This window comes from Chiloscyllium plagiosum, unplaced genomic scaffold (assembly GCF_037043375.1).
Source record: "Chiloscyllium plagiosum isolate Xiang-an unplaced genomic scaffold, Cpla_swu_hap1 HiC_scaffold_20, whole genome shotgun sequence".
Taxonomy (NCBI): Eukaryota; Metazoa; Chordata; class Chondrichthyes; order Orectolobiformes; family Hemiscylliidae; genus Chiloscyllium; species Chiloscyllium plagiosum.
The window spans coordinates 42412889-42424988 of record NW_028270158.1 but is presented as its reverse complement, the minus strand read 5'-3'; the positions used below and the strand labels follow the sequence as shown (position 1 = coordinate 42424988).

The window sequence follows — 12100 nt, the reverse complement described above, 5'->3', positions numbered from 1 at the left end:
GTGCAATGTCAGCTGCCGACAGAGCAGCTTTCTGTGAGAGGTACTGTACAGAGAGCAGCTTTCTTACATTTAAAAAATGTACTGTGTTGAATTTACTTTTGTTTTGTTAATAAATATGCTTTCAACCTTCATTCAGGCTGTGCCATACTTTGCGTTAGATTTTTGGGTGATTTTTTAGCGATCGGGAATGATATTTTTTGCTGGTCTACCCCAACCCCACTTTTCCCATAGGCCCCATTATTTCTATTAAGTGATTTCTATCAAGCGAAGTTTAGCTGGAATGCAACTACGGTGGTATAGGACAACTACCTCTAATTACCATATACCATTTAATGGCAGTGGCTGAGGACAAATATTGCCTTGGACAATGGGGGCAACACCTCCTTATTTTTCCAATTCTGCCACATAGGATTTTATGCACCTCCAACAATGCAGCCTTCCCTCTGCTGTCTGAATTATGAGGTTAGTTATGGCGAAAGAAACAAATTGAACTGTTGTCATAATAGATTTCAATGACTGCCAAATAAGCTAGCATGAAGAAGCTTGACAAGATTGGGGTTGGTATCGAAGATTGGAGCTGCAGTGTCCATGGGTGGAGATGAGGGTTTCATTCGTGGTCAGTGGTAGAGGAAGAGAAACAGCAGGTGAAGGGGAAGAGAAGATCAGGCATGTGGAGACTTGGGTCAAGAGTGTCAGGAAGCATGAGGTAGGATGAGGGCCCCAGGTGTGGGGATGGTATCTGGGATAAGGGATAGTGGATTGGGGAATACATTGTCCAGGGCTGAGGGTGAAGAGAATGTTCAGGGGTGGGGGATATGGTATCCAGGACTGGGAGTTGTGTTGTAATCCCTAAACTTTGAGATTTTTTTTCTGTTTACATAGAAGCCAAATATGTTTGATGTGAGCAGAGAGTTGGGGTCTAGTGTGTCGTTATACAGCCGAAAAGTGTTGATTCAAACTAAAGCCACGGAAATCTTACCCAAGTGGCTCCGATTTCTACGTGGTGAGTTTTGCACATTTCACTCCTTGTCGACCTATTACCCGCATCTGAGTTTCAACTACTGTTCATTGAATGTCCCAGTCAGAGCAACAGTGCTACCTACTTGACGTCAGCTTGTCTCTTAATCCTTCAATCCAACGTTGTGTTATTAACCTTTATCACAATAAGACTAGATCACCAGTATTGCAAGCCAAGTCTTCACGTGTGCATCTCGGAGTGCAAGTATTAGAACTTTCATACCCTGGGACAAATCATTTCAAAGTGCAGGTGCATAAACTCTGGCATTCCGAGGACTTGCCTTCAGCCCAGCACCCTCATTGGGCTTTTACTGTATCAGGATGTTGAGCATGGGTGGAAACTTTTGTTAATCTTTGAGCAATACCACTTTGAACAGCTTCCCCTCCCCTTTCTCATTTATTCCTTTCAGTAATCTAGATGACAGCCTGTGGTCCAAAACCAATAAATGAAAAGTACAAAGTATTTTACAGTGACTATATAGCATTGTCTACAGCGCCTCACAATAGGGATTAAAGTTTGATTCCAGACAGTAATCTGATAATCAGGACTACTAAACATGTTTTTCATACCTTTTCCTGTGCTGCTTGTAGGTATTGTTGACAGTGAAGATATCCCACTGAACCTCAGCAGGGAGCTGCTGCAGGAGAGCATGCTCATCAGGTACGCAGGATTGGTGTATATGTACAGTATATGCTTCAACCGCATGAGTGCTAGTGACTTAAGGAGTGAATGGATTGTGAATCAAGCAGGCTATTTTGTTCTGGAAGGAAATAATTCCAGTGTATTGGTTGATCTCTGAAGTCCTTGAGTAGATTCCAGCCTGTCAGTCACTCCAGGTAACTTTTATTCCATAAATGTAAATATTTATGTAAAAATTATTTTTACACTAGAAGTCACAGGGTCGATTTCTAATGAGTAATATTTTCAAGGGGTTGACACTCATGCTTGATTTGGGCCTAAATCCAAAAACAATATTCTCTATGAAATACCATAAAAGCCAGTAATACTAAAGAAATCATATCAATTATTCAGTTTGTAATATTGCCATCTATATACATTTTAACACCGGTATTATATGCTGTTCTGAAATTTTGGGGCTTTAATGTTAAAAAGGTCAGCTTTCATAGGCTGTATGAAAAATTACAATTGTGAAATTTACATTGCTGCCCTCTGCTGACCAGTTATAGGCTGAAAGTCAGACCGGAAGAATTTGGCTTCTGTGATTTGTTTAATGAATTTACCTCGGAAAGAAGCAATTCAGCCACACAGCACCCCCATACCAGTCAGAGCTGATGTGTTACTCAGAGTTTTGTTGCTGTCTGCAGGAAGCTGCGGGATGTTCTGCAGCAACGACTCATCAAATTCTTCCTGGACCAGGGGAAAAAAGAGCCTGAGAAGTTCATCAAGTTTTACGAGGATTATGGATTGTTCTTACGTGAGGGGATTGTGACAACTACTGAGCAGGACGTGAAGGTTTGCTGGCTTGGGATTTTGATTTATCGGTAGTTAGGAATGGCTGAAATCCCTGATTGGTTTTCAGTGTTGCAGGAATGTGTTTTTTCTAAATAACTTTTTCAACCCTTCTTTGAGTAGAAGTCTCGTGTCTGTGTACAGATAGTTTGTATTTCAATTTTAACCCACAGAGGCAAAGAATTCCAAACCTTTTGAATGAAGTTTTTTTTTTTCTTGTCTCAATCTTATATGATTGACCTCCTTATCGTGCTGTGCATTTATCAGCCAGAGGGGAAAAACTTCCCAATATCTACTTTTGTCAAGCTCCTTTTAAATTTTGTATGTTTCAGCAATATCCCATTTCATTCTTCAAAACTCCAAAGCAGAACAGGCCCAACCTCCTCTACCTCTAATTGTAAGTTCTAGACCTTCAATGCAATATAAATTTAAATATGGAAACCAAAACTATGTACTGTGCTTCTAGTGTGTTCTCACCAAAGTACTGTACTGAGTTGGGACAAGTTATGAGTGGGCAAATGTTCTCCAATTGGGAAACAGAGAGATGTAATGAGATCCAGGTGCCCTTGTACTTCATTCACTGAAAAGTAAGCATGCAGGTGCAGAAGGCAGTGAAGAAGGCAAATGGTATTTTAGCTTTCCTAGCAAGAGGATTTGAAAACAGGAGCAGGGATGCCTTGTTGCAAGGGTCTTGGTAAGACCAGCCTAGAATGTACTGTGCAGTTTTAGTCTCCTTATCTGAGGGAAAGTGTTCTGTTATGGGGGGAATGCAGCAAAGATTTACCAGACTGACTCCTGGGATGGCTGGACTGATAGAACATAGAACAATACAGCACAGAACAGGCCCTTCGGCCCACGATGTTGTGCCGAACATTTGTCCTAGCTTAAGCACCCATCCATGTACCTATCCAATTGCCGCTTAAAGGTCACCAAAGATTCTGACTCTACCACTCCCACAGGCAGCGCATTCCATGCCCCCACCACTCTCTGGGTAAAGAACCCACCCCTGACATCTCCCCTATACCTTCCACCCTTTACCTTAAATTTATGTCCCCTTGTAACACTCTGTTGTACCCGGGGAAAAAGTTTCTGACTGTCTACTCTATCTATTCCTCTGATCATCTTATAAACCTCTATCAAGTCACCCCTCATCCTTCGCCGTTCCAACGAGAAAAGGCCTAGCACTCTCAACCTATCCTCGTACGACCTATTCTCCATTCCAGGCAACATCCTGGTAAATCTTCTCTGCACCCTCTCCAAAGCTTCCATGTCTTTCCTAAAGTGAGGAGACCAGAACTGCACACAGTACTCCAAATGTGGCCTAACCAAAGTCCTGTACAGTTGCAGCATCACTTCATGACTCTTGAATTCAATCCCTCTGCTAATGAACGCTAATACACCATAGGCCTTCTTACAAGCTCTATCCACCTGAGTGGCAACTTTCAAAGATCTATGAACATAGACCCCAAGATCCCTCTGCTCCTCCACCTTACTAAGAACCCTACCGTTAACCCTGTATTCCGCATTCTTATTTGTCCTTCCAAAATGGACAACCTCACACTTGGCAGGATTGAACTTCATCTGCCACTCCTCAGTCCAGCTCTGCATCATACCTAAGTCCCTTTGTAGCCGACAACAGCCCTCCTCACTATCCACAACTCCACCAATCTTCGTATTGTCTGCAAATTTACTGACCCACCCTTCGACTCCCTCTTCCAAGTCATTAATAAAAATTACAAACAGCAGAGGACCCAGAACTGATCCCTGCGGAACTCCACTTGTAACTGGGCTCCAGGCTGAATATTTACCATCTACCACCACTCTCTGACTTCGACCGGTTAGCCAGTTTTCTATCCAATTGGCCAAATTTCCCTCTATCCCATGCCTCCTGACTTTCCGCATAAGCCTACCATGGGGAACCTTATCAAATGCCTTACTAAAATCCATGTACACTACATCCACTGCTCTACCCTCATCCACATGCTTGGTCACCTCCTCAAAGAATTCAATCAGACTTGTAAGGCAAGACCTACCCTTCACAAATCCGTGCTGGCTGTCCCTAATCAAGCAGTGCCTTTCCAGATACTCATAAATCCTATCCCTCAGTACCCTTTCCATTACTTTACCTACCACCGAAGTAAGACTAACTGGCCCTATTCCCTTTTTTGAACAGGGGCACAACATTCGCCACTCTCCAATCCCCTGGTACCACCCCCGTTGACAGTGAAGATGAAAAGATCATTGCCAACGGTACTGCAATTTCCTCTCTTATTATGATCTATAAGGAGAGAGTGGATCAGTTAGGACTTTATTCACTGGAGTTTAGAAGAATGAGAGAGGATCTCACAGAGGCCATAAAATGTTAATAGAACTAGATGTGTAACCGCAGGAAGGATGTTATAGAGTCATATAGCATGGAAACAGACCCTTCAGTCCATTCATCTGTGCCAGCCAGACATCCCAATCTGACCTGGTCCCATTTGCCAGCATTTGGCCCGTAAACCTCTAAACCTTTTCAAAATCTATCCAATTGCCTTTTAAATGTTGTAATTGTAACTCCCTCCACCACTTCCTCTGGCAGCTCGTTCCATATATGCACCACCTCCTGCATGAAAAGAAGTTACCCATTCGGTCCTTTTTGAATCTTTCCCTTCTCATCTTCAACCTATGCTGTCTAGTTTTGGACTCCTCCATCCGAGGGGAAAGGTCTTGGCTATTCACTCTATCCATGTCCCTCATGATTTCATAAACCTCTATGAGGTCACCCCTCAGCCTCTGACTCTCCAGGGAAAAAAACACACCAACTTATTCAGCCTCTTTATACCTAAAACCCTCCAGCTCTGGCAACATCCTTATAGAGTTATACAGTACAGAAACGTTTGCACGGTCTCAAGTTTAACGAGGATGTTGTCAGTGACTGAGGAATCTAGGACCAGCGGTCACAATTTTAAGGATGCAGGGTGGACCGTTTAAGGTCAAGATGACAAGAAATTTCTTCACCCAGAGAGTGGTGAGTTTGTAGAATTCTCTGGTACAGAAAGTAGTCGATGCCAAAACATTGATGTTTTGAAGCAGTCAACTATAGTTCTTAGGGCTAAAGGAATCAAAAGATATGGGATGAAAGTGGGAATAAGGTACTGAGTTGGTTGATCGTCCTGAGTAGTGGAGCAGGCTCGAAGAGTCAAATGGCCTACTCCTGTTTCTATATACAATTGGAACAAGACTTTATTCATGTTCTGCAATTCCCTTGTCAAATGCCATTTGCCTTCCCAAGTGTGTGTGTATATACTTGAATACTTTGTACAATACACCGAAGTCCCACTGAACTCAACATTCACAAGTTTTACATATTTTTAAAACTCTGCATTTCTACTATTGGGACGAATTTCTTTACATGAAGCTTGCAATTGGGAACAGTTGAGGAAGTGACTATTTTGAGGAAAAAATGGTGGGATTGAGTGAGAGGTCAGTGAAATTGCTTCTGTATTGCTGTAACAAAGAGTGATCACAGACATGATTGGCAGCATACACCCCTGTTCAGTAATAGTCAATTAGGTTTACAAATCTGTATTCTATGCTTAGGTATCACATAGATCAAGGGTATGGGACTCAACCCAGCTCAGGATACTGAGGTCCATTGTTCAACCACACTTTGGCTATCAAAACAGTTGGTGTCTTGTGTTCAGCCTGATTCACTTTTTGGGATCTTGCACTGATTTAGTCTGTGCCTGAGGCCATTGAGCCTGTCTTTATGACCATGGCTGAGTTGCTATTTTAACTGACTCCCTTGAATGTCCAGGAGGATATTGGAAAACTGCTGAGATTTGAATCATCTGTGTTGCCAGCGGGTCAGATGACCAGTCTACCTGAGTATGGCAGTCGAATGAAAGCGGGGAGCCGGAATATTTATTATTTGTGTGCCCCAAATCGTCACCTGGCAGAACATTCGCCATACTTTGAAGCCATGAAGAAGAAAGAAATGGAGGTGAGCAAAAGGGATGGAGTTTCCAAGTATTTACCCTTTATTGTTCCCTCACTATTCTTGAATGTAGTGTATCCAGGTGTCTGATGTTGGGTGTCAGCATGCCTTATTGGATTTCTTTGATACTGTATATTTTACCAAATAGGTTTTCCACCAACATTCAAATTTTGTTCAGCTGTTCTGACAGAGCATTAATCAGAAAGTAAATCTATGTTCACCTCAAGCAGATTGATGCTTTTTGATCCTCTTCCATGTATAACTATTCTCACATTTTCATCCTTTTGTTAACTGAGCATCAAGTGAGGGTCAAAACTCAACAGCCCACTACAGATTGTGGATCTGTCAGATTTTCCATACGCCTACCCCAATGCCCCTGGTTCCCATTCTCCCCATAGAATCCAGGGAGTCGCCATTGAATTTTTCCAACTGATACGAATGATTATATCATGTGGATGCCTTTATGCACTGAAGCAGCAAGAGAACTGAGCTTTAGTTTATATTTCAACTGTGTATTTCAGTGCCATGCTTTGTGAGCATTTTTAATCTTAGTTTGTGCATTTTTCTGTTTGCAATAGGTTCTGTTTTGCTATGACCAGTTTGATGAACTGACTCTGCTACACTTACGGGAATTTGACAAGAAAAAGCTGATTTCTGTGGAGACTGACATTGTGGTAGATCATTATAAGGAGGAGAAATTTGAAGACAACAAGCCAGGTACAATGCCTTGAAGTATAGTTTAGACTGACTTGGACCCACATCTGGTGATTACTCCCACTGCAAAGAAACAGTAGCATTTTATTTGTATGTTTCTCTCTGTCACTGTATGTGTGTATGTGTACCACTTTCTCATTCACTGGGTGTCTGTCTCTGTCTCTGTCTATGAGCCTTTTTTTCTGATCTATTGCCAGAAGGTACCAGAATCCGCTTCAGTCTGGAAAAATAGGTGAAGGGAATGAGTGTGATGTTTCAAACAAGCTCTTATTGCTAAGACATCTTTCTATAGTTCCATACTCTGTGTCTCAACATCAATTTCATTGTTTTACCCAGTTTCCTATATGTGTATTAATATGCTTTCCCTATATTAGACTTATAATAAAAATCAATCAGCCTGGTTTCTTTAGTAAACACAATTATTGATTTATTATAAAGTTATTATATAACTTATTTCACAAAGCTGCAGAATTAGTTAAAAAATACGGTTTGAAATTTGAAAATATAAATGTTTATCCTTCTGCATAATCACAGATGGGCATGCACCCATTTTTGGGAAAAAGATTCCTCTCTGCAGAGATTCAAGATAAGAAAAAACACTTTTGTCCAGTATTCACTTCTGAAGGCAAATAAAGTATGAGGATAATTAGATTTCACGTTATATTTAGAGGGTACATCAGAAATGAGAAACACAAACTGAGCCGTTCCTTGCTTTCAGTAAGCTTTCCCAAACTATCCCTAACCTGTGAAATGCTAATCACATGAACTGTCATAAAACGTAGTTATAAAAAGTCAGGTATTCTCCCTAAAATGAATTCAAGCGACCAAGATCAACAATTACCTGAAATATGTGGCTTCCAAGAAATGCCTTGTTTCAACAAATTTCCACTTTCTTTTCATTCAACTTTTTTTAAACATCCACAATCCTTCAAATTCAGGTCCATAATCATAATTAAATATGATGCCATCAAAACAAAACAATGAGTGAACTATGGAAATACTGTGTTTCTTTAATAATTTTACTTCAGTAACTTCGTCACTGCAAGCGATTTCATTGATTTTTTTTGCATTTTCAGGATCAGAGCGCCTGTCTGATTCAGAATCTGAGGAGTTAGTGGCATGGATGAGGAATGCACTTGGAGAACGAGTGACAAACATTAAGGTAATATTCAAACTGCCATGTTGACTCAGCAGTTTCAACGTGACTGAGTGAATTCCCTGAACGGTAAGTTCTGAACCCGTGTTTATTTCAGTCCTTGTGAATCCCTTCATGTGATGGACATTGTCAAGAGTGACCTATCTAGTGATTCCTTTGATTATGCAATGGTCTTGCTTCAGGTGCACAACCATGGAAGGCATTAGAGCTGTTTCTATTTTCAAGACATGCCCCAAAGAGATTACATAAAACTCCCCTTGGGTTCTCTGGAATACAGAAGGACAAGGAGGGAGTTAGTTGAGTTTTTAGTGTTTTAACAGTGACTAGGTGAATAGAAACCTTTTCTGCTGATGGAGGAGCCTTGGACTGTGTATATAACAACGTCAGGCCATTAGGAACGATGTCAGAAAATATCTCTTAACCTTAGGGTGGTAAATGTGCAGAACTCTCCGCTAGTCGTTGTATGAGTTAAATCATCTCAACCTCAGGGCATTGCTAGAGGAGTTCCTCAGATAATGTCCATGTCTTCAGCTGCTTTGTCAGTTACCTCCTTCATAAGGTCAGAAGTGCAATGTTCACAACCATACGTGACAACTCAGATACTGAAGCAGCCCATGCTTATCTATAGGAAAATCTAGAGAACTTCAGTAAGATGTTCGACAAGGTTCCCCATGGGAGACTGATTAGCAAGGTTAGATCTCATGGAATACGGGGAGAACTGGCCGTTTGGATACAGAACTGACTCAAAGGTAGAAGACAGATGGTGGTGGTGAGGGTTGTTTTTCTGACTGGAGGCCTGTGACCAGTGGAGTGCCACAAGGATCGGTACTGGGCCCGCACTTTTTATTATTTACATAAATTATTTGGATGCGAGCATAAGAGGTACAGTTAGTAAGTTTGCAGATGACACCAAAATTGGAGGTGTAGTGGACAGCGAAGAAGGTTACCTCAGATTACAACAGGATCTGGACCAGATGGGCCAATGGGCTGAGAAGTGGCAGATGGAGTTTAATTCAGATAAATGCGAGTTGCTGCATTTTGGGAAAGCAAGTCTTAGCAGGACTTATACACTTAATGATAAGGTCCTCAGGAGTGTTGCTGAACAAAGAGACCTTGCAGGTTCATAACTCCTTGAAAGTGGAGTCACAGGTAGATAGGATAGTGGAGAAGGCATTTGGTATGCTTTCGTTTATTGGTCAGAGTATTGAGTACAGGAGTTGGGAGATCATGTTGCGCTGTACAGGACATTGGTTAGGCCACTGTTGGAATATTGCATGCAATTCTGGTCTCATTCCTATCGGAAAGATGTTGTGAAAGGGTTCAGAAAAGATTTACAAGGATGTTGCCAGGGTTGGAGGATCTGAGCTATAGGGACAGGCTGGGGCTGTTTTCCCTGGAGCGTTGGAGGCTGAGGGGTGACCTTATTGAGGTTTACAAAATTATGAGGGCCATGGATAGGATAGATAGACAAAGTCTTTTCCCTGGGGTCGGGGAGTCCAGAACTAGAGGGCATAGGTTTAGGGTGAGAGGGGAAAGATATAAAAGAGACCTAAGGGGCAACTTTTTCACGCAGAGGGTGGTACGTGTATGGAATGAGCTGCCAGAGGATGTGGTGGAGGCTGGTACAAATGCAACATTTAAGAGGCATTTGGATGGGTATATGAATAGGAAGGGTTTGGAGGGATATGGGCCAGATGCTGGCAGATGGGACTAGATTGGGATGGGATATCTGGTCGGCATCGTTGGGTTTCCATGCTGTACATCTCTATGACTCTATTTAGGTTTGAGCTGATAAGTTGCAAATATCACTCCGGTTGGCCAAGTGTCAGACAATGATCACTTCCAACAAGAGAAAATCCAGCCCTTTTCCTTACTCTTCAGTGTGATTAATGCTATTGTTGCTCTACCATCAACATCAAGGGTTACCACTAGCTGGGCAAATATGTAAATACAGTGGCCTCAAGACCAAGTTAGAAGCTAGGAATACTGTTACAAATAACTCACCTCTTGACTGACCAAAGCCTTGTCAACATCCAAAAGGCACAAGCCAGGTGTGCAATTGAATACTTTCCACTTACCTGATTTGGTGCAGCTTCAACAACACTCAAGAAACGCAACCCTTACCAGATATCACAAACACCCTTTTCACCACCTTCAACATCGCCTTCTCCATTGCCATTACACAGTGGCAATAACATCACAAGATGTGTTACAGTAATTCACCCAAGGCACCTTCAACAGCACCTTTCAACCCAGAAGAACAAGAGCAAGAAACACATGGAAATACCACCAACTGCAGGTTTGACTCCAAGTCTCTTTGACTTGGAACTATTGCTAATCCTTCCATATCCCCAGGTCAGGTCCTGGAATTCCATCCCTTATAGCGCTGTATCTACAACACATGGTCTGCAGCAATTTCAGAAGGCAGACAAACACCACCACAAAGATGATAAATACCAGCTTCCCTAGCAACATTCACATCCCATGTATAGTAGATGTTAGCTTTTTTATTAATTTTAAATCTAAGGTTTCCCAAGCCTTGGTGCAAGGAAAATAGAGCAAGGCAAATGGTCAATGCCAAAGATACACATCAGCCATAATGTAATTAAATGCTGGAACAGGCTTGTTGTGTTTTTTATCCCGTATTGGAAACATTCAGTAATTCCTGGATCAGATTCATATTGACTTTCTGTACTTTGTGAAGTATAGTCTTTGTTGTAGAAAATGCTGTAGCCAGTTTGTATAAAGCAAGCTCCCACAAGCAGCAATGTGATGACAACCAGATTTTTTTATTTGTGATGTTGCTTGGACAAGTCACTGGAGAGATTCCCCTGCCCTTCAATGGAGAAGTGCTTTGGAATTTTTAACAGTCATCTTAAGGGGCAAGTTGGGAATTTGGTTTAACCTGTCATTGAAGATTTGTACCTCTGACATGCAATATTCCTTCAGAACTGCACTGGGGAAGTCAAATTCAACATTGAATCCAAGTCTCTGGTGGGAGATTTGAATGCACAACCTCCTTGGAGAAAAGCTTGCCACCAAGTGACCCACAGTTGACATCGGTGTACAACTGCAGTGAAAAAGTATCAATGTCATCACATTTTTTGCTCCCCATTATACAGTTGTTATATGATTGGTGAGCATCAACCAGTAAGGTCCCAAAGAAAGATAGGATTGGTAATACCACTAAATGATTGGACAGTTATCTCAAAATGTCCAATCATTTAACTATGTTAAGCATTTCTCATTAAATAATTGATTAAATCCTCTGTGTTAATGCTGCTAGTTAAGAGGGGAATATTGGTTGGGACAAGAGGAGAGTAATCCTGCTCTTTGGTCAGTGTGGTGAGAGTTACTGTTCTCTAAGGATCTTGGTTTCTTAAGTTAGGTTGTGCCACCAAACCAGTAGATACATGTTTTCTCTCCTGTGTTAACCAGTTGACTCCACGTTTGGATACTCACCCTGCCATGATTACTGTGCTGGAGATGGGAGCTGCACGACATTTCCTGCGCTCGCAGCAGCTTGCCAAGTCTAGTGAGGAACGCGCTCAGATCCTGCAGCCAACATTAGAAATTAATGCAAGGTGAGTTACAGCTTGTGCCAGACCAGGTCATGTAGTTCAGGGCAGAGTGAGAAAGAGGAGTGCATCCAAGTTCTGCACAAGTGATTGCCCTGAGAAGGTGAGGTGGCAGAGCCTGAATGTGCTCACTGCCAAGATACAGTGGTGTCCGTGCGTCATTAATTGCTGCTGATGTAATTCAT

At 41.9% G+C, this 12100-nt stretch overlaps 1 protein-coding gene across 2 annotated transcripts in view; it reads left to right on the top strand.

Annotated features, from left to right (window-relative positions):
- The window catches only part of trap1 (TNF receptor-associated protein 1), a 79276-nt gene that overhangs the window by 49460 nt on the left and 17716 nt on the right, over positions 1–12100 (top strand). For both annotated transcript variants that reach the window (XM_087997876.1, XM_043711480.2), the window contains exons 10-16: positions 883–1003; positions 1609–1678; positions 2344–2491; positions 6288–6473; positions 7046–7184; positions 8258–8343; positions 11776–11921. In XM_087997876.1, the coding sequence (XP_087854002.1) occupies positions 883–1003; positions 1609–1678; positions 2344–2491; positions 6288–6473; positions 7046–7184; positions 8258–8343; positions 11776–11921 (896 nt within the window). The remainder of the gene's footprint in view (positions 1–882; positions 1004–1608; positions 1679–2343; positions 2492–6287; positions 6474–7045; positions 7185–8257; positions 8344–11775; positions 11922–12100) is intronic.